The 27,761-nt window shown below is 43.3% G+C and overlaps 1 protein-coding gene across 4 annotated transcripts in view; it reads left to right on the top strand.

Annotated features, from left to right (window-relative positions):
* Positions 1 to 27,761, top strand: part of MAP2K5 (mitogen-activated protein kinase kinase 5) — a 112,847-nt gene that overhangs the window by 54,215 nt on the left and 30,871 nt on the right. For all 4 annotated transcript variants that reach the window (XM_085070245.1, XM_085070244.1, XM_085070247.1 and 1 more), the window contains 4 exons: positions 2,943 to 3,016; positions 3,939 to 3,989; positions 7,124 to 7,195; positions 16,830 to 16,859. In XM_085070245.1, coding sequence (XP_084926371.1) covers positions 2,943 to 3,016; positions 3,939 to 3,989; positions 7,124 to 7,195; positions 16,830 to 16,859 — 227 coding nt within the window. The remainder of the gene's footprint in view (positions 1 to 2,942; positions 3,017 to 3,938; positions 3,990 to 7,123; positions 7,196 to 16,829; positions 16,860 to 27,761) is intronic.

Here is a 27,761-nt window from a genome sequence, read left to right as displayed (position 1 = left end):
TGATGTCAGGGTTCTGGAAGTGCTGCTGGTTTGTACCATGGGAGAGTGGGTTTGTATCTATTACATGGATATATTGATATTTATTTCATGGTTCTGGTTAGGTTTTAAGTTGATGTCAGGGTTCTGGAAGTGCTGCTGGTTTGTACCATGGGAGGATCTGGAGATGTGCTGCCGTGTGGCAGGAGGAGGTTTGTGCAGCACTCAGATCATCTCCTTCTCCCCAGGGTATCAGAACCCCCAGGATATTCCAGTCCCCTTTGTTGTGGAGCAGCTGGGGAGTGCTGGCTGGGAGGAGCAGGCAGGAGGAGTTCCCATCTCCTCCCCAGGGATTGCCTGCTGAGGGTTTCACCAGAGATGTCCAGAGCAGCATCTTGGACTCTCCCTGCTGCTGTTTCCCTCTCTGTGTGAAATAATCAGCTTTTGGGCCACGAGTGGTGAGCAAAAACCCAAACCCAGGGTGGATGTGGCTGTACCAACCTGCTCTGTGTCCAGCTGTCCCTGCCTGTGACAGGGGGGACAGGATGAGCTTCAGGGTCTCTTCCCACCCAGCCCATCCCAGGATTCCCCGTTTCTGTCCATGTATTTATACATATATTTATGTTGATACATGTATTTATGGCTGTGTGTACAGCTAAACACACACAAACCCACTCACAGACCACTTAAGGCTTATTTAAAAAAAAATCATCCTGGCCTCTGCCAAACCACGCTGCTGCCTTCCTTGAACCTGGCCTGTTGCTGTTTGCTGTTTTTAAAAGACAGGAGAAGTCAAGAGACAGCTTTTAAAGAACTCAGGGCTTTTTTTTTTCTTTTTTTTCTTTTTTTTTTCTTCTTTTTTCCTCCCTCACACAATCACGGATCTGTTTGCTTTTCAATGGCACAAATGAGTGAAATGTTTGGTGCTCAAAAAGCTGACCCCCTGACAGTTCTATTTACTGGGAAGTGAGAGCTCCGAGGTGCTGTTTATTTGCAGAGAGGTGAAACTACTTAGGCAGATCCATCACGGGGAGAACTTGTTCATCCCCTCTAATGATGCTCCATAGAAATCATTTGTATTAAGCAAGCCCTGGTAATGGGAGCATAATGACCCCTTTTGGCTCTTGTTGAAATTCTTTCACTTCTAAACACTAATATTAATCACAAGCAGATGGTGCAGAACGTTATTTATGCACATTCGTTTCCCAAACCCAAAAAAATATTTAACCCATTAGCTGGAGTGTGGGTTATGAAAGCAAAAGGCTCGTTTGCTGGTGGGCTGATTTGCCTCTCTGCTTTCAGATATTTTGTGATGTGTTGTCACTTCCTTTTCTTTTTGAGGGAATGAACACCACCATTGGAACACATAGGAAATACGGGATTAAATTCCCTGATTTTGTGGTGGTTTTTCAGTTCTTACAGGGTTTGTTTGGCTGCCCCTTGTTCTGCAGGGTCTCCAGCCTGGCCTTGGACATTCCAGGGATCCAGGGGCAGCCACAGCTTCTCTGGGAATCCATCCCAGCCCCTCACACCCTCCCAGGGAACAATTCCTTCCCAACATCCATCTAAATCTCCACTTTTCCAGTTTAAAGCCATTCCCTGTGTCCTGTCCCTCCACCTTGTCCATTTTGATTATTTTTGTTGCAGCTAAAAGCAGAACCTCTGTTTTATCTCAGTTTTCCCCTAAAAGTGTGTTCAGGGTGGACATCCATGGGTGGAATCAGCATTCCCTGTGTGCCTGGCTCATTCCAGAGGTGTCTCCATGTTTTTAAAAGGAAGGATAAAAGGGATTATTGTGCACCTTGCTGCTCCACTCAGGATTCAGGAGAGAACCTCAGATGTGTCTGCTTGGATTTAGCAAAGCCACTCAGCTCCAGAGGAGGCAGAACTCCATCAAAAGTGCAGCACATGGGTTGAATTCCTAACCATGGAGATCAGGAAACACAAGCTGAGTCTGTTTGTGTTTCCTGACCAGTTCATGACTGGTGTTTTTGAGGGGGGAAATTACCAAATGTGCCAGCAGTGTTGATACCTCACTTAAAAAGTACTGATGCACCCTGGGGTCTATCAGGAACTCTTGACTGCTCCCATTTTTAATGTGGATCTTTAGCTCAAGCATTTAATCAGCTCCTTAATTGAGGTTACACATTTCTCCATTGCAGAGACAAATTAAGGGAACTGCTGTGGTCCCAGCAAACAGCTGCTAAAGCAAGGCAAAGCTAATGATAAACAAAATTAGGTTCTTTTCTGGTTGGGTTTCACCCATCTGCCCCCAGCCAGGGCTCACTTGGAAAGGAGGCACAGATTCAAGAGATGGCTTTTAATCCATTTTGACAGAAGAAAGCAGTGATTGTGCAGAGCCACTTGCTCTGATCTTGCCCTGTTTAAAACACAGAGGTGGGAGCTCTGAGGAGCAGTGCACAGACAGAGCTGCAGCATCCATCCCTATGGAATTTCATCCTTTTTTCCAGGCTGATTTTGCAGTTTGTTACAATCCCTGTGAGTTCTGCTCCTGTCCAGCAGTGCACTTGGTGTCTCTTCCAGATTGGTGTCACCTGCAGGTTTAATAATGTGGATTATTAGTGTTGTACGAAGCCATCTGTGTAATACCATCTCTTATCTATGTGGAGAGGCTGTATTTTATATATATTTATGTGATGTTATCTGTGCTGAGAGGATGTATTTTTTATATCTATATCTATATCTTGAATGTTATCTGAGCTGCTGACTCACAAATTACTGCATTTGAAATAGATATTTCTAACATTTCCTACCCAAACCTACCATGCCAATATTCACAGTGCTCCCTGGGTATCTGGGGTTGTCCTGTGCAGGAGCAGGAGCTGGATTTCTATGTGATCTCCTCCAGCTGAGGATATTCTGTATTTCTATATATTCTGTATTTCTATATATTCTGTATGTATTTTCTGGGGTAACGTGGATAATCCCATTTTCTCCCCCACCAGATGTGAAGCCATCCAACATGCTGGTGAACACCCGAGGCCAGGTGAAGCTCTGTGATTTTGGGGTCAGCACCCAGGTAATTCCATCTCTCCCCATTCCCTTTTTCATGTCAGCATCACCTGGCTGCCAGACAGGCCAACCCCTCTCTGCTGGGACAACCCTATTCATCCCGAATCTCTGGGCGACTTTTCCTTCATCTGAATATGATTGTTCATTGTTTAATGACAGTAAAAACTGCTGATATTGTAATTACTACTTCCCAATAGCAAACTTCATTGAAATGCAGCTTTGATCTGGCAGCGTTTGGGGCAGACAAAAGGGAGGGCAGAGCAAGGGACGTGTCTGGGGAGCCCAACTGGCCCACAATAAAAATTAATATTGGTGGCAACAATGGCGGTGGGCTTTGACAATGCGCAGCACAAATTTTAATTAATTTCCATTTTGGGCCTCCCTGGAGGACTTCTCTGCTAGTGACCCATGAGCTCGCTGCACTGTTGATTTGAATTTCAGCACCTTTTCCTCTCAGCCCGACACGAGGCACGGGGAGAAGGTCAGCCTGGTATTATGGGCTGGCAGGGGCCAGTGAATTTAGTGTGATTTCACTGTCCCTGCAGTGAATTTAGTGCTCCTTGCTCAGAGGGGTGAGCTGGGGCTTTGTTCCCACCTCGAGCCAGCTGACTGAAAAATCCTGACTGAAAAATCTCAATCCTGCCTGCAATTGACTTTTCTCTCAGCCTGGTTTGGGGCACTAAAGCAGGAAACATCCTGTTTCACACCATTGTTTAAGGTTATCTGCCATAAACTCTAAATTGGAATCCTCATTCCCAACCCCGGCGAGATTTAATCATTTTTAACGCCTTGGCAGATAAATTTGTTCCCTTTTACATAATTTTTCGTTGATTTATAGGAATGATGAGTGTAGGTTAAATGAGGAATAATTGCCCATTTTATTTCCACATTATCTTTATATTGTTCTAACAGACTGTTTTGTCTGATAGCTGGTGAATTCCATAGCCAAGACGTATGTCGGAACAAATGCTTACATGGCGGTAAGTGGATTTATGCAGGAATCACATTTAAATTAAAGCATTTATTTGTTCTCACTCTGGTGCTGTCTGAGGCTGGTTTTGTCCTGAATCGATCCTTAAACTCCCATCACTGCCATTTTGTGTTTGCATTCTGTGGGACAACTCCACTTCTTGCTGAGTAATACTGGAAAAGTGGATTTTTTTTAATGTGTTTTTAGTTGGTTTTACTGCCCTGTAATGACTGGGAACAAAGAGAACCAGTTGGACATTTGCAAAAAACATTTTTTAACTCATAGCTTGTGGCTCTTTGCAGGTCACTGACAGCCCCAAACCATCCACATTTTGGGAATGAGTTTAGGGAAGCATTTAAACCTGTGCAGAGGTTCATGGGCATTCCTAAACACCCTGGGGGGTGTTCCCCGTGGAAATCTGAAAGATTTAATCCTAAAAACACTAGGATTAATAATATCAGGGCATGAAATCCCATGTGGTGGAGTTGATAATGTTGGAAGCCATCAGTGCTTTCATTTCTCCATGCAAATTTTGGTCAGTCTTTGTTAAAAGGAGATCACTTTTGTCTTATTTCTGCCCATTAAAGCCCAAATTCCCATATTTTTTGGCTGCCAGGGGTACTTTGCTGAGGATGCATTGTTTGGGGTCAGATTTGGGTTCAGCCCTGCCTAGTGCCCAAACCCCTGTGGATTCACCATCAGATCCATTGGATCCTTTCAAATTCTCCATTTCAGAGGTGAAAACTTCACTGCCTCATTTTAAATCATTTTACAAACTCTTATTTTTGGATTTCACCACCAGATCCATTGGATCCTTTTAAATTCTCTATTTCAAACATGAAGACTTCACTGCCTCACTTTAAACCTCTTTACAAACTCTTATTTTTGGCCATTAAAATCCTTCAGGCCAACTCCTCCCGATATTAACGATAAAAAAAAAGTGTTCTGCTTGTTTAAAATAAAGACACAAACAGCACAAAGCACTCAATGCTTTGTTTTCCCAACCTCGGGAAAGAGGAGAGAGAAATCCATGACCTTTAATCGCTTTCAGGGTTTTTTTTTCTGACTTTCTTGTCAGGAGGAAGCAGCACTGGGTGCCCATTTATTTGCTAAGTGCTTTTCCACTCGAGGTGTGCTCGTTATGTGGCTCCTGAAAGGCTCTTGGCACCATCCTGGAAAAGCTTGGGCTGTCCTGTGACAGCAGAATATTCTGAAAAAAAATGGTTTAAAAAAATAGATAAAAAAAGAATTGGAATATAGAGAAAATTTGGTTTTTTGAAAAAAAATATATAGATTTGAAAAGAGCTGGAATACAGAGATTCAGACAAAGAAACAGCTTCAAATTAATCAACTTTTCCAACTCAGCTGTTGGTCTTAAGCAGGGCTGAGAATTAAATTGTATTATGCTTTTAGTGCACACAAACCAAGATTACAGTTCTCTTTCCCAGGTGTACATTAAATAAATTGCTTTTTTTGCCTTCTTGTTTCTGGATGAGTGCAATGCCTCCATCTCTGAACTGGGAGAGAGGAGTTGGAGCTAAAATGTGTTTGATCTGATTTTCTTTGGTAAAATCATTTTGTTTCTTGACTGAGTCATTTGGTGTCACCAAATTTTTAGTTGAGACCTCAAAAAATGATGAAGGTCGTGATTTTTGGTTCATCCCCTTGGCAGAGTGGCAGTGAATTTGGAACTGCTGAAAGAATTGAGGTTTTCTTTGAAGTAATTAAAAAAAAAAAAAAGTTTGATTGAGAAATTAAAATTTCCAACCAAAATACATTTTCTGGAAAATTGTTTTGTCATAGAAAAAAAAAATCTTTGGATGAAAAAAGAATCAGTTGTAGAAATTTTTAAGAGAAAATACTTTGGGTATTTCGAGTGATTCATGTGCTGCACCCTTTACCTTGTGCATCTCTTATTCCCATTTTCCTCTTCCATATTTTAAATCCACATGAGTGCATTTTTTGTTTTAAAAAGCTGATTTTCTTGCCTTTATCTTTTGTGAACCCAGAACTCCTCGACAGAAATTGCAGTTCAAAGCTTGAACTTCAGCAATAAACAATGGAATATTGCTCAGTGGGGATTATAAACTTGGTTTGGTGGCTCAGGAAGGGTCTAAAAAATCCTAAAATATTCAGTGGGTGTGCCCAGGTTGGCACATCCCATGTCAGGTTATAAAAGCATTTTTGGCTGCACATCTGTGTGTTTATGAGGATATTTATCAGTGCAAAAATCTGATTTAAAAAAAAAAAAATCTGATGCTCCAAAATCACACGATGCTGCTGCAAACATTTCTAAGATATGCTGACCTAGGCTAATTATACTCAGTGAATTTTTTTAAAAAAAGAAAAAAAAATTAAGATTTTTGGGTCACTTACAAATAAGATTTGGTCCAAAAGCTTTTGTTGCAGTGCAATCTGAGTGGATTTTCAGGCTGTGGTTTTTATTTAACATTCACACTGTGCTAAAAGCTCCTGCCCTGGGATTAGCAGCACTGAGCAAACACCCCAAACCGCCCTGGATGGCACTGATTTGGGAGTTTATTTGCCAACAAAGCTCCCTGGATTATTTAGGACTGAAAACCCAGCCAGGGCTGGGGGTGGTTGGGCCAGACAGGTGCATTAGCAGCACAGTGGGGAGAGGAATCTCAGGGAGCCTTGGATTGTTGCTTTTCCTGCTGCACTTGACCTTGGAAATGCTGAAATTGTCGCTTTCAGGTAAAAAAACAGATGTATTTTCCAGCATTCCATTTCATGAGGCATTAAACCTGTTGTTAATAGTTTGCAGTGGGGCTTTTTTTTTATTCCCTGCAGGTCAGAACCCCCCAAAATTAAGGAGTGTATCCGATAAAATTGCCACCACGTGGCTACAGGGATTTTTTTTGGGTTCTATGACTTTGCTTTTTAAGTCAAAGTTACTCCTCAACCCCTGGACTCTGTGGTTCCAGGAGTGTTTGGACAACAGGGTGGGATTTTGGGATGTCTGTGCAGAGCCATGAGCTGGACTTTGATCCCCGTTGCTCCCTCCTAGCTCAGCCCATTCCATAATTCCATGCTTTTCCCCACTCCTTGCCCTGGAGCAGCCTTTTTGCAGGATCCCTGTGTGTCTGCAGGGCTCAGGGCTTGTTTCTGTCCCTCTCTTTGCAGCCGGAGAGGATTTCGGGAGAGCAGTACGGGATTCACTCGGATGTTTGGAGCTTGGGCATTTCCTTCATGGAGGTAAGCACAGAGCTCTCATTTCCACATTGCAAGGCTCAAATTAATTCTTAGACTCAAATTATTTTAATGGAACCCTTGTACATCCTTTGATTTTTTTGTGTATTTATAAGGTTTTACCAGCTGCTACATTCTGGCTGTATTTAGAATGGGTTTGCTCCTTTGGGGTCTTAAATGAAATTCCATATTTGAGTAGGAAGTAGGGCCTGGTGTGTGGATGTTCCTGCATCCTCTGAGCACCTCAGGGACTCAAAATAATGGGTTTTTTGGGTTTTATCCTCCCAGGCCAGGCCAGAGTGGGTGATGATTAGGATTGGAGAAGATTCCAGCTTGTAGCTGCTCAATGGTTTTACAAAATTTCAGCAGAAATATTTTGTGCCATGGTTGGAGCCTCTGCCCTGTGTGATTGAATAAAGTGTTTGGGTTTAAGTGTTCACAGGGGCTTTTGGGAAAGATTTCTCACCAGCAGAGTTTGCAGCAGGAGGAAATCTGTGAAAATGAAGCAGTTCAGAGAGAATGGGGCTGGGAATTGTGTGGTTTGGGGGTTGGAAATGGAGGATCTTTAAGGTCCTTCCCAATCCAAACCAGTCTGGGATTCCAACTGCAGCCATCCAGGAGGAGAAGCCACAGTCGCTGCAGCTTCGGGCAGAACAAGGTCAATTTTATTCAGGGAAAGGGTTTTATTTTCAGTTTAAGGCTCGTAAGGTGTTTAAAAAACATACATTTTCATAAAAACAGATGATTGTCGATAGGAAAGATAACCCAGAGTGTGTAAATCAAGGAGAAAGGTCTGTTTTGGGTCATGTCTTGGCCAGGAAAATGAGATCTGGTGGGGCCTGGGCTGGGGTTGTGTTCCAGGGAGACTTGGCTGTGGTGTTCTTGGGGATAAAGAGTGATATAAACACAGGACTTGATGGACAAAGTGTTTCCTGGTTAAAATTAGGAGATTTTAATTAATTTGAATTAAAAGCTGTGCCCCAGCAGTTCAGGGATCCACCCCACAGCCCAAGGTATTTGGGGTTTATTTTAGGGATATTAGTGAAGAACCTGGCTGCTCCTCACTTCCATTTGCAGGGTGAATTTCCCACAATTACTCACCATCAGCAAAACTCCTTCCATTTACATTTCCCCTTCTGTTTCCCACCTTCCCAACTTTGTTTTTTTCCCTCTCCTGCTCACCCTTTCCACGACCCAGACGTGCAGAAACCAATTTGGGGCCTTGTGCTTTGTTAATTGGTTTGTCACCTGCTCCTGCGAGACCTCTCCCCACCACGAGCAGGGCTTTGTGCAAGTGCTCTGAGTGATGTGTTAAATGATGAAAGGCAGGACAGTGGCTCAGGAAAAAGCCTCCAAAAAGGTGAGGAAGGAGCTCCAAGGGCCACCCAAGGTCACTGTCATTACAGTAACACCCTGTTGACCTGGGGATTGGCAGTGGGGACACCCAGGCTCTGGCTGGAGGAGCTGTTAAAAAGGGAAGCTTGGGGTTTTCAAACCAGGATTTTAAAACCAGGATTGTTAAAATCAGGATTTTAAAACCATCCCCACTCAGCAGGCTCAGGCTCCAGCCCCACACCTTGGTGTTAGCACATCTTAATTTTAATGAAATAACTTGTGGGATCAAGTCAGCGAGGGCTGTGCTGGAGTGGGAGAATATCAAATTGTCAGCAAATCTCCTCATTTTCTTTAATGCTCTTCTGATGTCTGGAATTTCTTTGCTGCAGAGATGTGTGCAGTGAGGAATGGAAGTGTTATTTGGAAGGTTGAGGAAACTGCCCCAGAAACCTTGCTAGGAGAGAGGGGAAAGTCTGGGATGGGAAAAAAGCTTTGAGAAATGGGGAGCGTTCAGGTTCCCTTGGAGGCAAGAGGTGTCTGAGGGTGCTCAGCTTGCCCTTCAGAAATAAAAAAAATTAAGTAAAAATTAGAATAAAATAAAATAGAAGATAGGGAGCTATATAATCATCATCATTATTATTATTATTACTATTATCATTATCATTTTTATTATTATTATTTCATTTTTTTAGTTTACCTCTCTTCCTTCAGGATTTTTCTGAAGCAAATGGAATTTTATACATAACCTGGGAAAACCATTTCAAAAGTGTTCCATCACAAATAGTTTGTGTGTTTTCCTGAGGTTTTCCCGTGTTTTATTTAAGTGCTCTCGGGTTGACAAAGCAAGTTCAATTTAAACCAATGCCACTGCTGTCACTACACTGAACACTGTGTCAGCGTTTTCATTTCTAAAAGCTGTTTTTCAAGGGTTTAGAACTCAGTCACAAAACACATTGGGTTTGAATAGGAGTAGCCTGGGATAGTGGAAGGTTCTCTGCTCATGGGAAATGAGCTTTAAGGTCCCAGCCAACCCATCTTGGGATTCTGGGATATCTTTGTCAGGGCTTATTTTATCTCTAGGTAGAATTGGTGTTCTGTTGAAATGCAGGAGGTGAAAGCAAATTTTCCTGTTCCCCAAACCAAGTTTTGGAAGCAGAACATGAGCTCACATCCTCAGCTGATGGTGTCTGTTTGCTGCTCCTCCTGTGTCCCTTCCTGCCCTCTCCCTTCCACTGTCCTCTGTTTTCCTTGGAAAATTATATTTTCTTACAGAGTTTATTCCTATTGTCTCCCCCAGGGAAAAGGAGTTTGTGCATCAGTTTTGGTATTAATATTAGTTCTTAAAACTCCCAGACTATGAATTTGAAGGCTTTGGTTTGCAGAGTTCTCAGCAGATGTGTGTTTGTGAGAGCTTTCAAGGGTTCTTAGCAATCTCTTCAGAAGTCATGGGGCATTTCCAGGGGTTGTGTGCATTCCCACATGTAGGAACACCAAGAATTATCCAACAAATGTGGATAATTCCTTCCTCATTCCTTCAGGCACACCTGAGCAGGGCTCACCCTGGCTGCTCTGTCAGGGATGGAGCTCAGGCTCTCATCCCCCACAGCAGCTGGGGCAGAAATCCCTCAGTCCCCAGAGAGGAGGAGGAAGATGTTTGAAGAGGATGCTCTGAGGAAAGCAGCTCTGCTCCAGGATGGTTCCCTAAAAACACTTCAGTCTTGAGGGTGTTTAGCTGCATAAAACCAGAGCCAGGCCTGGTGCAGCTTCTGGGCAAGGAGGAGAGGCTGTAAATCCCCTCCTGAGGAACCTAAAATGCGTGAGCAGCTACATCTCATCAGCTTGGGAGTGCAAATGGCTGTGATGTTTGTGCTCCTCGTGCTCAGCCAGGCTGAGCTGCCGTGTGCCAAACTCACTCTGCAGCTCAAATCCTTCTTATTGAGGAATATTTATGGAGTTCCAGCCCTTCTGGGCAGAAAGATGCACTCAAGAAATTAATTCGTGAGAAAAAGTGGCCCTAGATTTTTATGATTTTTACGCTTTTTCACCCCCTGGAGCTATTTTGGGTGATTTGTCCAAGCAGTTCCCTCAGGGATGGGGACAACATCTAGGCCTACCATGATGGCCTTTTGTGTGGAAAGATGCACTCCAGAAACTCCTTGGGAAAAATCTACCCTATATTTTTATGATTTTTATGCTTTTTTTCCCCCCTCAGAGGTATTTTGGGTGATTTGTCCAAGCTGCTCCCTCAGGGATGGGGACAATGTTCAGGCCTACCACTATGTTCTTTTGTGTGGAAAGATGCACTCCAGAAACTCCTTCTTGAAAAAAAACCTGCCCTATATTTTTATGATTTTTATGCTTTTTTCCCCCCCCGGAGGTATTTAGGGTGATTTGTCCAAGCAGTTCCCTCAGGGGTGAGGACAACATCTAGGCCTACCACGATACCATTCTGTGTGGAAAAATGCACTCCAGAAACTCCTTGAAAAAAACCTGCCCTATATTTTTATAATTTTTTTCTCCCCCCCCAGAGGTATTTAGGGTGATTTGTCCAAGCCGTTCCCTCAGGGATGGGGACAACACCCAGGCCTACACGATGGCAGCACTGGTGGCACTGGCAGAGAAGGCCGCAGTGCCCGAGGGTTGGGCCATGAATTAATAATTGAGACTGCTGGGGGAAGCTCCTCACAAGAGCTGGAGCTGCAAAGTTGCCTGGCAGAGCGCTATCAATCACCCAGTGACCAGAACTTCCAGTAATTAGTGTATTTTATGGGCCTCTGCTCCAGTGACTCGGAAGCACATATGCTCCACTCCCAGCTAAACTTAGCCCCAGTAATATTCCAGGATGATTTATCCGCCTGCTGCGCTGGGATGTAACCCTGTGCGAGGTGAGGATGGCGAGGCAGGCTGCAATAAAGGGGAAGTTTAGGTACAGTTTGTGCAGGGTGAGACCTCCATGGATCATCGTTGCTCAGCAATTGCTGCTAGGCCGCTGTGGGCAGGGAGATAAATAATCTGGAGATAAATAATCCAGCTCTGCGCCCGGCCGTGGGGATGAGGGGACAGTTGTGGGATAATGTCAGCTGTGGTGGTTGGAATGGCTGCTTTATAGAGAGGGCTGCAGGGTTGTTGGATGTGGAGCAAAGAATATAGAATGTAGTACACACATGATGTTTATTTGTGTCTTTATATATGTGTGAGGGCCTGGCACAGAAGCTGTGGCTGTTTCTGGATCCCTGGAATGTCCAAGGTCAGGTTTGGAGCAACCTGGAATGGTAGAAGGTGTCCCTGCCAGGGCAGGATGGATTGGGTGATCTTTTCAAGGTCTCTTCCCACCCAACCATTCCAAGATGCTATCATTCTGTGCATTGTTTCCTATTCTTTTTCTGTGTATTGTTTCCTATTCTTACTCTGTGTAATACAGTTGTTTCTGCTCTTTAAAAGTCCAGAATTTAGGATGTTTCCCTGCCTTTCCCCATGATTTCACTGCCTTGTCCTGGCGGATGAACCCCACTCCAGCAGAGATGGAGCACAGCCAAAGCTGAGCTGCATTTCCACCAGCACACCCAAATTTAACTCATTTTTCCCTTTGTGCATCAAATTCAAATTCAACAAACAAACCAGCAAGAAGCCTCCCTGCTCAAACAAGGAATCAAATCAACCCTTATGGAGCATTTGTGGAGATTTTGCACCTGACAATTCCCAGGGATGGCTCTGAAAAGCCCATTGCCCACCTTTATCCCTTGGGAAAAAGCACTTCACCTTTGAAGCTGCAGCAGTAAAAGCCTGGCAATATCCAGGATTTGTGGCCAGGCAGAAACGTGCAATTGAGCCCTGATTGCAGCCTTTAGCTCGCAGTGCATTTACCATAGCTCATATTTAAAAGAAGTCAAAGTGAAACTAATTATCTTTAATTAAGGCGAATTAGGCTTTGATTTTTTTTTTCATACATTTTCACGTGGAGACGGAGCTGGAGCTCATCTGCTCCAGCCAAGGAATGTCCCAGAGGTTATTAGGGCACATTTCTGGTGCTGTTGGTAATAACCTTCCCCTGGCAGCCCTGGCCACCAACAAATCCGTCACCACATCCGTCACCGTCGCGCCGCTCCTGCCCCTCCGCGGGGGTCGCAGATTCCACAAGTTATCAGCTAATGGCCTCAGACATTAAAAATTGAAGCTTCCCCCACTCCCAGGCCTTGCAAGGCTTTGTTCTTAAGCCCCAGACACTTTGGAGTGCAGCTGCAAACTATAGGCAGAAGATTAAATTAATTTGTAACTCTTTTTTTTTTTTTTCCGGGCCTGCGTTACTAAATCCTGCACATTTAATTGAAACCCTACTTCAAGATGCTTTGTGTTTCTGTTCCTCTTTGTTGTCAGTTTAACCTCAGAAGCACTTTAACGCTGCTAAATTGCTGTTATATCCTTTTGGATTTTTTTTTCTTTAAAAAAAACCCCTGCAATAAGGGGACAGTGAAATTGATATTAGAAGGAGAAGAAAAATCTTGGAGTAGTTTTTTGAGGTATTTAATATTTATTAAGGTCCATACCCTGCAGAGTTCCAGGTGATTTTAAGCCCATCTATCTAAGAATGTATAAATTGGTCTTGGAATGAAATTTCACCTGGGGAATTTGATGTTATCCAGTAGTTAAGTCTGATTTTTGAAAGTTTCCCGTGCCTGAGCGCTGCGGAGCGGCGCCTGCTTCTCCATCAAGCGAGGGTTTAACTGCGGAGCACAATCTAAATGCAAAATCCTTGGATGGAAATTTAATTGTGGAAAATGTGCACGAGGTAATTAAGAACAAATTTTAGAACATTTCAGACTATAAAGTCCTCCTTCAGCTCCATCACTGGCGATGTTGCGAGTGCTTATTTTCAATTTGCAGTTATGCTGAGAAACATGGAATGTGTCTAAATTAAGAATAAAAGCATCCCGTGCTCTCCAGTGTAACTGTAAATTAAAAAACAACTTGCACAACATCGACAATAATCTAAGTGGGAAACTTTATTGCCTGAGTGTCCTAAAAATATGTTTTGAACTTCCTTCCCTCAGACACTTTCCAAACAGGATACAGACTGAGCTGCTGCTGTAATTTTATTCAGAATATGCAGCAGGCAAGGGGAAAGTGAGGTGGAGAAAGAGATTTATTAGGGGGATTTCTGGATTTCCCTTTTCGGCTCTAAAATGGTAAATTATATTATTTCAACAAGTTATTTTAGTTCTGTGTTTGCTTTTTTGAACGTTAAATATACTTGAGGACAGGTTTGAGTTGCTTTCTAGCCCCACTTATGGTGCTCAATCCAGAGGATCTTCCTGAACAAACACTTCATGATTTCAAATTTGGATTTTTTAAAATTTCAATTTATACCTGAATTTGATCATTTGGTAAAAGTCATCTTGCACACACACACTGTACCTCTGCTATTATATAATCTGGGATTTTTTCTCAGTTTACCAAATTTAAAATCTGATGGTGCATCCCATCCATCCATCCATCCATCCATCCATCCATCCATCCATCCATCCATCCACCTCCTCCATGCAGCTGCTCCAAGGTGAAGTGAGGTGGGAAGGTGTTTTCCTGGGATATTTCTTGGTGATTGGTCTCGTTCTCATTTCTATTTCCACACCATTCTGCCACTAAAATTCACTTTGCTTTTTAAAATGAAGGTTTTTACAGTTCTTGTGTTGGAAAAGACCTCAAGATCATCAGGTCCAACCACCAGGAAGGGATCCTTGGGGAAATGAGACTCAAATCCCTCAAGTTCAGGCATTCCCTCTTTCATATCCAGACATAAAACACTGATCACTTCCCAAACCCAACTACTGTTGATGGAAATATTCTATTTTTGTTATAATACCTTGAAAGAATTTCAAGTTCTGGAATTCCATCCTGTAAATGCAGGGAAGTTTTGGCCACTGTGTTAATCTGGGAATTTCTGGGTTTTCTATCATGCTCTGGCCTTGTTCCTCACGTTGCTGTGACTTCCTTCAGACATCTGATGGTTTGAAAATCCCTTTAGTGAAGCTCTAATCTATTTGTTGTTTGGACTTTTTTTTTTTTTCCTTTCCTTTAACAGTGACACTTTTTATAAATCTAAATCTACACACAGAGGTCACTGGTTGGCTGAACTTAAACCGTTTTACTTAGTAAATTTAATTAAGAAAATACAGTGCAACTCATAAGCAAATGAGTTTTTCCTAGTTTTAAACCAAACCACCCTCTTGAGTGCTGATTGCCTCGCTCGACCCCTGGTGATATAGAAACAGGCAAAATTAAAAAGGACATTAAAGCTTCATTAAATCTGAAACACATTTAGTACAGTGACATATCTGCAGGCTATTTCAGGGAAGATTACAGACTCTTTGCTAAGTTTCTTAATTTATAATACCTTGACAATCTTGCAGGGAGGAGACGAGGCTGAGCAGAGGAATCAAGGGGTGACAAGTGGCACAGGAGCTGTCCCTGCCTGTGTTTGCTGTTCCCAGCCCAGGAGCAGCTTCACTGAGAAATGTTGCTTTTTTTAAAGCAACAACCCCCAAGAACATGTTGCTGATGGATTTTGGGTCCTTCAGTGCTTGTTTACACACCTTGTGCTCCTGTCTGGCTCTTTCCCCAATTATCCTGCTGCATGATCACAGAATTCCAGATGGGTTTGGGTGGAAGGGACCTTCAGGGTCATCTGGGCAGGGACACCTTCCACTATCCCAGGGTGCCCCAAGCCCTGTCCAGCCTGACCTTGGGCACTTCCAGGGATCCAGGGGCAGCCACAGCTTCTGTGGGAATTCCTTTCCAGCCAGGAATTCCTTCCCAATATCCCATCCATCCCTGCCCTCTGGCAGTGGGAAGCCATTCCCTGTGTCCTGTCCCTCCATGCCTTGTCCCCAGTCTCTCTCCAGCTCTCCTGGAGCTCCTTTTAGGAGGATGAGAATGAGACCTGGATCCTTCCCTTCTCCAGGTGAACATTCCCAGCTCTCCCAGCCTTCAATCTCACCAGGTCAGGTGTCCCCAGCTCAGGGACAGTGGCACTCAGCAGTGCCAGGGCAGGGCTGGCAGCAGCTTTTGCCACCCTGACTGAGGTCTGGCCCTCAGGGTGGGGGACAAGAGGCTCATGGCTGCTCTTGCTCAGGATGTGGGAGTGGGATTGCTTTATCCAGCTGGGAAATCCCTGATGGTGCTGCATCCATGGACTCTGGGCCAGACTGGAGGTGGTAGCAGGAGGATTCTCTGAGGTTCTGGGGGTGTAGAGAAGCTCTTGACTCCTCTGAAGACTGGGCACACCCAGAAGGATCAGAACAGGGCTGAGTGAATGCCCTGGGCCAGCTCAGGCTGTGCCAGGGGAGGTTGAGATGGGAAATCAGGGAAAATCCCTCCATGGAATGGAGTCTCCAGTGCTGGCACAGCTGCCCAGGCACTAGTGAAGTCATTCCTGGAGAGATTGAACAGCCATGGGGATGTGGCACTTGGGGACATGATCAGTGGTGGCCTTGGCAGCGCTGGGGACAGTTGGATTCCATGGTCTGGGAGGGCTTTTCCCAAATGATTCCATGATTCCAACCCTGGAAACCCTTGTCCTTCAGTGAGCAGCAAACAGAATAACACCAAGCTGCTGTGTTTTGCTGGAATTGTTTCCAAGGCTCAGATACCAAGTGGGAAAACCTGCCTAGTACAAAGAATTTCTCTTGGAATATTTATTAGTTGTGGCCAGAAGAATATTGTCAGGCAATAGACATAAGAATGTTGATTTTGGGACTACTCTGTAATGCATTCATTGACTTGTAGAACATCAGGGGCAGCAAATGCAGTTGATGTCACAGAGAAGTGGATCTGAAGGTAAAGTGAGGTTTCTCTGTGGGTGCTGTGGCTCTCCCCACATCCCACTCAGGTGTGGCACCAACAGGGACACAAAGCTCAGCTCTGTGACCCAGATTTTACCCTGAGCCAGTTCAGGAAGGACTTGGGGAGTTGGGAGCTGCTCTGCACTGCTGCTCAGCACAGATAATTACCAAAGGGCAGCGTCTCGGCCTCCCTGTCGAGGCTGAACTGGTTTCATTTCCAGTCCTTGGGCACCAAGCAGAGTCACTGAGTGAGACAGAGGGGCTGGAGAGATGCAGGAATCCCAAAAAATGCCGAGCAGAGCAAGGGGGGATGGTTGGGAAAGGCCCATTGTAAATACAGCCCTTTGTGTGCAGCGTCCCTTCCACCCCCGATTCCCCCAATCCTCAGAGTTGAGTACTTTTCTCTCTGCGAGGAGATGTGCCCTCCATGCAAATCTCTATAACTAGACAAATATTATTTCCTTTCCCAGCTTGCTCTTGGGAGGTTTCCATATCCTCAGGTAAGATTGTTCATTACTGCTGTTTGCCACTGTGACATTCATTCCTATGTATGAAGGTGCAGAGAGCAATCGTGAACATTTGAGCCACATACAAATAAATCTGTCCTGTTAAATTGAAAAGTGCGATCTGCGAGGAGTCATTTAGAAGTCTCTATTGATTTTTTCTTTTTTCCCACCCCCCCTGCTCCTCTTTTTCTCTTCTCCAAACTCTACATTTGCTTTCTTTCCCTGGAGATGGTGAAAATTATGATGATGTTAATGATGGTGTTGTCGTGAGATTAAAATATAATCCAGGGTTTGCAACAGAGCTTTGGAGTAAGGAAGGTGGATCTGCTCCTTTTTTTGCCATTTAGTTTTGAATTCCAATTTTGAATAATGGCACAACGGTCTACAATCCTCTCAAAAATAGAATGTGAATGGAACACTTAAGGGAGCTTCAGATTCTTCCTTTTGAGAGGACCTAATATTAATATTTTCTTTGGATACTGGCATTTTCCAACTTCCCACCTGAAGCTGGAGGTAAAACTCTTCCCATCTCCAGTGGCAATGGCTGGGTGGATGCTGAGCTCTGCATCACCACAGAATATTTCACTTTTTATGCTTCAAAACCCCATGAAGCTCTGAACAAAACAACCACTCCAGAGCTAGGTTTGATGATTACTTTAAATTCTCATCTCAAGACGGATGTTAGAATTCCCAGGAACAAACTGTTCAGCACTTCCCTCAAATTATTCTTTCCAGGGAGAGGGGGGGAAAAAAAGTGAAGTGTCCAGGGACTCCAATGAATTATTTGAATGTGGTTTTTATGTTTTCATATGTTTTATGAAGACTGTTCTCTGCATCTTGGTCTCTACAGCTCGGAGTGCCTGGAGGCATGTCTGATTTAAAGGTGGTGTTGGTCTGTGCTCTTTAAGCATCTATTAACTTGCTATTATTATGCAAATAACTGTTGTAATACACACACTAATTTATGCATGGTTAGATTATGCAGATGCCTCACAAACATGGTTATTGAATAATAGGCTGGGACTCATTCCCTCTCCCATTTTTATAAGCTGTTTTAAGCGAATTCTCCTGACACTTTTAGGGACTTGGGAAGGTTTTGCCTGCGTGGAAATATTCTGATTTTTCACTTTTTTTGTCTCCTCTGCGAAATGTTCACTGGCACCATTGGCGGAATAGACTTGGCATGTTTTATCTGGATTTTAAATTTGTTTTTTGGAGGGCAGGATTGGCAAAGAAACTCTCGTTTGAAGAGCCCTCCATGCATTGGGAACTCACCAAGTGTCTTGACCTTGGTGGGTTTTATAACCTAAAATCCAAGTGATGAGGGGATAATTTAAAATAACCCTCATGGAAGTGTCAGGGCTCAGGGAAGGAGGTTGGAGTGTGGACATTCCATGTAGTTCCAGGCAAAAATTCCTCCCTGGACCGGGAGCAAAGCGTGATTGCTAAGTTGAAGATGCTTTTTGCTGTTCTAATTAAACAGCGGATCGGCTTTGTAAAAGAATATTTGGCAAGTCAGTAGCCCATGAAATTGTATATATTTTTTAATGCAAAACAGTTGAGGAGGTGAAACTTTAAAATGTGGCTATTAAGCTTTTCAAGCAGCTGCTTTTCAGGAGGGTTTTTATGGGGAGAATATGTATTTTAGGCATGTGCTTACATAGCTGGGCAGGAGAGCCCTTAGAAACCACCTTGGATTAGGGGGATAATTAACAGGGATTTTTAATATCCAAATATCTCTTTATTTTCCTAGGAAGGGCTTGATTCTGCTCATTCCTTGAGTAACACCTCCTCACCTCAGTGGGGTTGTTCAAGGAATGAAGTTAATCAAGTGTGGCTCCAAATTTGTCCCTAAATAACTCCGAGTTGCTTCCCTCTGCAAAATGGAGAGTTTGGCCACGTGGATGAGAACACCTGAAATTTCCTGCAAACGGGTGTTTGTCTGCAGCTGCAGCTGCAAAAAATATTTATATTTTTTCCCCCCTTTTCCTCTCTTTTTAAGACACAGACAAATGGTGTGTGTAAATTCAGTTTAAATGAAGAAGATTGATAGGGGGAATCATTGCAGTGTGGAAATTCAGGACATCCTGCAATATGCCAGGAAAACTAAAGGATGATTATTTCATTTTCTGGCCTTTAGTAGCATATTTTAATGGGAGAACTTCCCATTCCCACACCTTTTATAAGTATTTCTTTTGTAAGTCTTTATTTTGCTAATTCTTACTCATCATTATTTAATCTTTACAATTAAGCCTTAAATTGAAACCACTTAAAGATGTGAGCAACTGCTCGTGTCAGTAAAGTTGCTTATGGGTGTGTTCAGAGTTTATATAATTATTAACTCTAATTCTATATTTTTTTGTCTCAATATACAGAATATAATCTCCATAATCAGTATCTAAATGCAAAAAGGGAGTGATCTGAGTAAAGAAATAACAAACAGTGATGCTCAGAACTGACTTTTCCTCTCTAAAAACTTTGCACGGGAAACTCTGAGCCTTGAAATTGAGTAAATATCTGAATTTTTGGTGGTTTTCATTGTTTTGTTGTTGGTTTTTCTGTCGTGGTCATGGAATGTGCTTTTGTAAAATGGGAAAGTCCCGTTGGGAGCAGGAGGGAAAGATGCTCACAGGATTTTCCTTAGGTACAAAGTGAAGTGTTTAAGGGCAGATCCACCCTGGATTTATTTGCATGACTCTATTAATTAATAAGACTTATTCATTTGCTCACAAATACTCTCAAATAAAGTTATTTTCTACATAAACATTTAAAAAAAGAAAGGAAACCCCTTTTCCAAGGGTGCTGCTCTAATAACCCATCTACCTTTTTAGGGATCTAAACAGGGCAGGCAGGGAAAAAAACCAAAGTTTTCATTTTCTTTGAAAAGTTTAACCTTTATTTACATCATTTTGATTTTACACAAAGAACCATAAAGAAAAACAGACACCCCAAAAGACCACGGCACCTCATATATTTAATTAAATTTGAGGCTGATGATCCAAAAAGATCCCAAAGATCCGAAAAAAACCACACAGGGAATCCCAGAGATTCAAATTCCACGTCTCGGCTAAAACCGCGGTGGAGGCGATGAGTTGTTTAATGATAATGCAGTTTAGGAGAAATGAAAAGAATTGCCCACTAAATATTCTCAGCTTGCAGTCCAACTTTACACAAAGCAGGGTGTTAAAAGGACGGCGCATCCATTAGGGAAATATTCCAGAGGAATATTCCAAAGCACTCAGCTGCCGAGGATTTAATCAGCTGGAGGATGACACCACTGTATTTAAGAGACTTTTGCATTTCGACAAACACAATCCCAGCCTTCACTTCATAAATTAGATGGAAATGACCTGAATTTTTATTTTTTTTTAAAAAGGAAAAGCATCAAAAAAATTCCCATCCCTCATTCCACCCCCTCCCATCCCATGCTCCCCCTCCCATCCCATGCTCCCCCCCAAATCTGAGCAAATACTGCCCCTGGTATTGTAAAGCTTTGAATGTTTTCACACCCCATTAATTTATTACTTTCTCTTGCCTCATCTTTAAATTTTTTTTCCCCTCTTTTTTTTTCCCATCCTTCCTTCCCTTTTTTTTTTTTTTTTTTTTGTTAAATTCCGACTCCCCGCTGCTACAGCGATTTTCATCTTGTTGTTAATTTTCCCTGCTCCATATGGAGCTCCAGACATTTCACCTGGAGGCTGTACTAGATTTTGCTGTAGCGATCGCACTTCCGGAGGCCAAAACTGTCATTTAAGGTTCCCGGTGCATCTGTCTACGCCAGGCTTTTTTTTTCCCTGTTTTTTTTTTCTTTTTTTTTTTTTCCCTGGCACACAGAGAGAGAGAGAGAGAGTGTGAATAACAAATTGGATGCACCTGAGATTCGGATGATTAGTGTGTTTTGTGGAGCTGGGCGACTTGTAAAGCAGATCGCTGGAGGGATGGGGAGGGCTAAAGAGCCACGGCGGGTGAATCCCTTTCCACGCGGGATGCGCCGCGGAAAAAAAAAAAAAAATCCAAATAAAAATAAAAATTTGGAAAAAAAAAAAAAAAATCGGGAGCGTCCCGGCGGCCGCGGCGCGCGGAGCCGAATATTTCATCCTGCCTTGTCATTGATTAGAAAAGAGCCTTTAATTTCATTTCACCCCATGTTGTGATTAATTTGCATTCTTTGTCAGAAGTTAATGGAGTTTTTTATGGTGCGCTCTGAAATCCTTGAAGACGGCGGAGTTGATCTGATGTTTATACAACCGCCAGCGGAATTTTTCCGTGTGATTGATGGAGAGCTTGATGTTGCTCCAAACGGCTTTTTAAGCTGTTTTTAAGAATTATTTGAATAAAATGCAGGCAAGATATTGTTATAACGATGGAGATTATCTGTTAAAAATCTGTTTCAAATAAAGAACATGATAAGTAGGAAAAAAGAGATCAAAAAGACAGGAGGAATGATGGACGCGGGAGATGATATTTGTTAAAATAGATCAGCCAAGGATTCAAATAACTTCTTTCACAATGCAGTGGAAGCAAGAGACCTTAATTTAAGGATCTTTTCTTTTGTATACAGAGTTTATATTTGCAGCAGGAGAAATAACAGGAATAAATTAGGGAAGAATTCAGTCATAGTTGGATTTTCACCTTGGGTTTTTAAATTTTTTTTTTTCCTCCCCTCTCAGCTTTTCCCAGCACTGCAAGCACAGGAGCTCAAACTGGCAGAGACAAGGCTGTCAGAGCTGGTAGCTCAACAAAATGATGACATATCCGTGGTCTCAAGGAAGAGGCATCCTTAAATCCCACGGCAAAGGAAGCAGGATTGGATAATAGGGAATTTTACAGCCCAGCAAAGCGCTCACTGTGGACCTGCCGTGGCTTTGCTTCCTAAGAAAATAGAACAGGGAGAAAAAAAACCCAACAAAACCACCCTCGGTGGAAGCAAACAGCTTTTTGCTGCTGCTGGCAGGGAAAGGTTTGCACTTTTCTGGAAAAGCCTCGGAGAGACAAAGCAGAGCATTCGGGGTGAGCTGGGCCAGATCCTGCGGGGATCACTGGGGACAATGAGCCTCCCTGCCCTGGGACACAGCTCCTTCCTCCAGCAGGACAGCTACCTCACCCTTTGTGAAACCATTATTATCCTTACTGCTGTTATTCCTTTATTTCTCATCCCAAAGCTGAGGTTTCTTGTGAGATTTGATTTTTTCCCCTTTTGATTTTTCTCCTCTCCTCAGCGAATTCTGCCCTGGCTGCGCTTGCTGCGAGTGAGATTTAATTATAGGTCCGAAAGCTCCTGTGCCAGCTTTTCCATGGAAAAACCTTAATTTATTTGCTGCATCTTAGTTTGCTAAATAATTGCCTGGCTGGAAATGAAGTTGCTGCTTTCTGATCCCTGTATTAACACGCTCTAAGATTCTTTTTGTTCTCTGCAATCCATACTATTGACCAAATTTGGCCTGGTTTCATTTAAATGGAAGCAGGTTGTCAAGGAAAAAAAAATATTTAGTTAAAGTTGGGCTGTGAAAGAACCATTTCAGTGTTGTTTTTTTCAATTGGCAGAAACGTCCTTTAAGCATTCATTTATTTTGGGAGGATAAATGGAGGGTTGTTTGCAGCTTGTTTCCTGGTAAGGAAGAAATGTTTTGTCTTCCAGATCTATCATTACATCGAACCATTTAAAAGACATTAAACACTGTTCAAATGCTAATGCCAAAATAGTGAATTAAATTGTTGTATAATATCTTAAATATGATAGATTTGGGTGAATCTTTTTGCTTTTATAATGTATTCCAGAAATCACTGACAATATTTGAAGTGATCTGCTATTGTTTTAAACTCTTCCTAATTTCTTAGCATAGGTTTCACATAGATCGTTCCTAACAATTTACTTCAGATACATTTTCTTTTATTATTTTTTTTCTCCTCAGCCAGGAATAAGTTCAAACTTGAATTTGATTTGCCTGGTAGAAACTTGCTGGAAAATTTGAATTTAGTTTTAGTTTTTCACGTTTGAAAAATTGAGAGATTTCAGAAAAGGAAAAAAAAATATATCTGTCAGGAATCTGTAGTATAAAGAAAATTTATTTATATATTTTAATATTCACATCTGATTTTTTTAATGTAAAATTGATGTTTAAATCATATGGTCAAGTGTGGAAATAGCCGTGACCACTAACATCATTTTATAATATGTTTTAATATGATCTTCCTATGTTTTAACAGTGGATTATTGGCTTGAGATCTTGAAAGGCTGATAGGGATTTTTTTTCTCACTAACCCTAAGAATTCCAGGCAGTGTGAGGCAGCAGAGCTCAGGCTGTGATTTGTTCCAGGACTTCTGTGGAACAAGATGGACTTTGAGGTCCTTTCCCACCCAAACCATTCCAGGTTTCTGTGAAATACAGAATTCCTTCGGAGGTATTTTTGCAGATCCAGGAGGATCTCCTGCATGAGTTGGTGCTGCTGTGGGATGGGAGATGTGCTTGGAAGGAAATATCTCCCACTTCCTGCAGTGAAGGAGGTTCCAGAATGGGACCTCAAACCTGGAATTTGAGCTTCCCTTGGGAAAAAAGGCTGTGGAGAGCAGAGGGATTTGTGTGCTTGGGTTGGTTCAGGTAGCCACTGGCATCAGGAAACCTTGGATTTCTGGAATTTTATCATCATTGAAAACTGGTTTGGGTTGGAAGGACCTTAAAGCTCATCCCAATTGCTCCAAGCCAAATCCAACCTGGCCTTGGACACTTCCAGGGGAGCTCAGCATGGCTGGGATGAGCAGCAGGTTCCTCCTGGGTCTCCCAGGACCTGGAGAAGAGCAGAGCCAAGCTGTGCTCCTGTCCTGTTTCCTGGCCAGGGGTGCAGCTGTGGGAGCTCAGGTTGGAGGAATGTGATCCCCCAGGACATGGGGCATCTCCTCCTCCTCTGCTGGGTGATGGTTACCCAAGCCCCAGATGAAAAATGAAGAATTTTGAGGTCTAGGCAAGTTTTCCTCCCCTCCAAAGCATCCATTCTTCAGCCAATTCCATGGAATTATGGGTTTAATTGATGGGAGAGTCTAACTCCAGCTGCTGTGGGCAGTGCAGGGAACAGCAGAGGATGCTCCTGGCACAGTGTGGTGCCTCAGCACTTCAGTTTGGGTAAAAAACTCCACTCATACACCCAAATTTTTATTGCTTTGGATTATTCCCTTTCAGCTGTCCCTGGAATTGGGACATCTGCAGGGATCCCAGTTGGTTTTGCAGCTCCTCAGAGGAAGCTCCTTCAGAGGAAGACCAGGATTCTTTTCAGATGGCTCTAAAAGTGATAGATCTTAGCCATCAACATTTCATCTGTTCCTTTCCAAGGCAGAAGGGCCTGGCAAGGCTGTGTTCAGGAGCAGGGACAATCCTGATGGATTTTCATCTGCTGGTTGGAGGTTCTCACCTCCCTGGATTTGTTCTTCTTGGATTTATTTATTCCTAGGCAGGTTTTCTGTGCTGCAGGATGTGAGGATGTGAGGATGTGGAATCAGACTGAGCAGGGATGCAGCAGGGCTGGTGGTTGTGACATCCTCACTCTGTTTTCAGGCCAGAGATCCCTGTTCTTTCAGTCTCCCTGGATTTCTGGCTGTTGTGGTTCTCTTGGAATGTTCCCTCAGCTCCCTGGGAATGCCCAGGCTGAGGCACAGGAGGAGGGATAACCTCATGGGGATCAGCCTGGGCTCCTCCCTGCACATCCCACCATGGTTTTGTCCTTCGGTTTTTGGGGAGTTTGGACTTTGATGATCCTTGTGGATCCCTCAGAGGATTCCATTATTCCATTCCTGCTCATCTGGGATTGTTTTTCCTCTTCCATAGTGCCCAAGAAGTTCTCCTGCTGTTTCTCTGTTGTCATTTGGTCAAACATGGGTGACACAAAGCCAGATCTGGGCAGAACAAATCCCAGTTCCTTCGCCTGGTGTCTGTCTGACCAAAAAGTTCCACTTACCCCACTTTTTGTGGTGGTTTGGTAGTGGACTGGGGTGATGGTTGGCCTGGTGCTCTTGGAGATCTTTTCCAACCCAAATTATTCCATGATTCCAAGATTTTCAACAGCAGTTTGCTGAATTTGCTGGTTTTGCTTGGCTGAGGGATTTGCTGTCAGAGCATCCTGATCCTACTCTGGTGAGTTGTTATTGCTGGGAGTAGTTATTGTTCCCACTGTCCCTCCAACAGTGTGGAGCTTTTGTTGAATTGTGTTTCTGAACTCTGGGAAAGAGATTTCTCTGAGAAGTGGCTGCAGTTCAATGGTGGATGAAATAATCTCTTTATATAAATTTGTTTGGAGACCTCGGGGAAAAGCAGCGTAATATAATTGTAAGAATATATTTAATATTAAGGTTGTTGTGAATTGTCTGGTTTTTTCTTTCTTATTTTGAAATAATTTTGTTTCATATTTTGTGACAGTGATTGAGGTTTGCCATTTACAAAATCCCCAGATCGGAATGGGGAGGTTGTTTAGAATATCAGGAACAAATTAGGAGGATCATTCTCACTGGTTTGGTGCTTTGGCTTCTTGCAGAACTATCAGCAATTGCAATTTTGCAAGAAATAGTGAAATATATCTGAAGATCATCCTTTAATTCCATAGGAATTAACCCACAGTGCTGAAGCCCCCATGGAAACCAGAATATTTAGATATTCCTTTGCCTTTTCTATCAGGGCAGAGACAAATCTTTTATCATTAGGACATAATGTTTATAATTTCTGCTCTTAGAACTCAACCCTCATTTGTACAGATGAAAAACAAGTTCTATCTACTTTTAAAATCCTCAGGAAAAGAAATGTTGTACTGTGAAGCCTCCCTTAAAAATCATAACTGTATGATTTGTTGGTCTATGGGTTTTTCTATTAAAAAAACCCCTATCAGGAGCTTGAAAAGCAGTATATATGTAAAGAGAAAATTTGTTAAGTGATATGGGAAGATCTAACCCTGGGTCACCTGCAAATCTCTCAAACAAGAGCTCCAGGGCAAGTCCTAATTCCAGGGAGTAAAAACGAAAATTAAAGCTGGAGCTGGCGACTCCTCCAAGTTACCCGGGGTGGATTCATTTGAGTTTCCTTGATTGTGCTGGGGAGTGCAGTGGGGAAGGGATGGGAGAGGTCTTCCCAGCCACTTGCCAGCCAAGGATCTCCATGGAGACAGGAGAATAACCTGCTGGTCTGTCAGAAGTTGCCTTTCATAACCAGAGGCAGTCATTAACTAGGAGATGGAGCAGGAGGCAAACTTTGGTGTTTTTACCCAACCTTTTGGAGGTTGTGGTTTATTCAGGTTTATTCATGGTGTTCCATGGCCTGAGGAATGCTCTGCTAATGGGACAGATTTATTGATCATTTGCTCCAATTCTGCTAATCCTAAACTGTCCCGTGCAGCAGGTAAACCCACAGCAAATAAATACAGGTTTAAAAATACCAAATATTGGAGCTAATTCTGCAAATTCCGCTGTTCCAGGTGCATTTGGAAAGGTTGGGAAAGCCTCTGAGCAGGGGCTGTTCTGTGAGGAGCAGGGCAGGGATCATGATCCAAACCCCATCCAACCTTGGGCACCTCCAGGGATCCAGGGGCAGCCACAGCTTCCCTGGGAATTCTATCTCACCTCCTCACCATTCTCCCAGGGAACAATTCCTTCCCAATATCCCATCTCTCCCTCTTTCAAATTAGCCATTCCCTGTGTCCTGTCCCTCCATCTCTTGGCCCCAGTCCCTCTCCAGCTCTTCTGGGAGTTCCTTTAAGCCCTGGAAGGCTCTGAGCTCTCCCTGGATCCTTCCCTTCTCCAGGTGAACATTCCCAGCTCTCCCAGCTTGGCTCCAGCCCTTGGAGCATCTCCATGGCCTCCTGGATTTGCTCCAGCAGCTCCATGACCCTCAGGAGCTGGGTGGTCCCAAAGCTGGAAGCAGGATAGTCCAACAAGCACATGAAATTGTCCCTTGATACTCTCAAAATGCACCCTGCTTTTTTTTTTGTCTTCCTTTTCCTCTGGGTTTTCAGGTTTGTCCCTTGTTCCATTTCACTATTTAGATTTCTTCGTGAAAAGTATGAAAACACAACAATGTCCTTCCCAGTCCCCAAGTGGTTTTGGGTAGAAACTTGGGGTAGAAACTCAACTTCTCCAGCTTTTGAGCTGCAGCCTCTGTGCTTGGATCCCTCAGGATGAACTGCCTTCTCCACCTCTCCAATGCACAAAAACCTGGTGCTTAGGGGAGGAGGGAAAAAAGAGAAAACATTTCACGATGAGTCCTTTTAAAAGAGTTGTTAATGGTCAGTGAAGCTGCTGCTTCCCTCTCCCCTGAACTGTGGGCAAGAGGCGAAGCTCTGACTGTAAAGTTGTCGGCGCTCAGCTTTGGTTTATGGCCGCCGAGGCTGCCCAGTGCTGGGAGCTGGGAAAAGGTAAACACCGTGGTTTGAACAGTGAAAAATCTGCCTAATATAAACACAGCAAAGTCCAGCCCTGCTCCCAACTTGAAAAATACTGCAGCTTTGTGTGTGCTGTGGAGGGGAGGGAGGAGCGGAGCAGAGCCTCGCCGGCAATTTATCCGAGGCAGGGAGAAGAGGTAATCCATCTAGCCGGGGAGTCTCGGTGGCATTGCAGAGAGGAGAGCACAGGAGCTTTATTTAATTGAGAAAATGAATCAATTACAATGATGTTGCATCATCAAACGCGAGGGAAAGAGCGGCGATGTCGTTACACCGGGTAACAGTGTTAAAAAGTAATTGAGTGTCTTAAGCGTTTTGAATCAATTCCAGGTAGTGGCACAGCTACCTTAATGCAAAATTTATGAAGATGATCTCCAAATAATATGTTGCCATCAGAAGTGGGTAATAAAGGCTGGTAACGATGTGTGTGTGAGGGAGGCCAAGGCTGTGCCTCACCAGGGCCAGGCTGGGCTCTGCAGAGCC

The sequence above is a fragment of the Lichenostomus cassidix genome, chromosome 10, assembly GCF_008360975.1.
Source record: "Lichenostomus cassidix isolate B80296 chromosome 10, HeHo_3.0, whole genome shotgun sequence".
NCBI lineage: Eukaryota > Metazoa > Chordata > Aves > Passeriformes > Meliphagidae > Lichenostomus > Lichenostomus cassidix.
The sequence above is the reverse complement of the archived record's forward strand: the minus strand, read 5'-3'. Positions and strand labels throughout refer to the sequence as shown.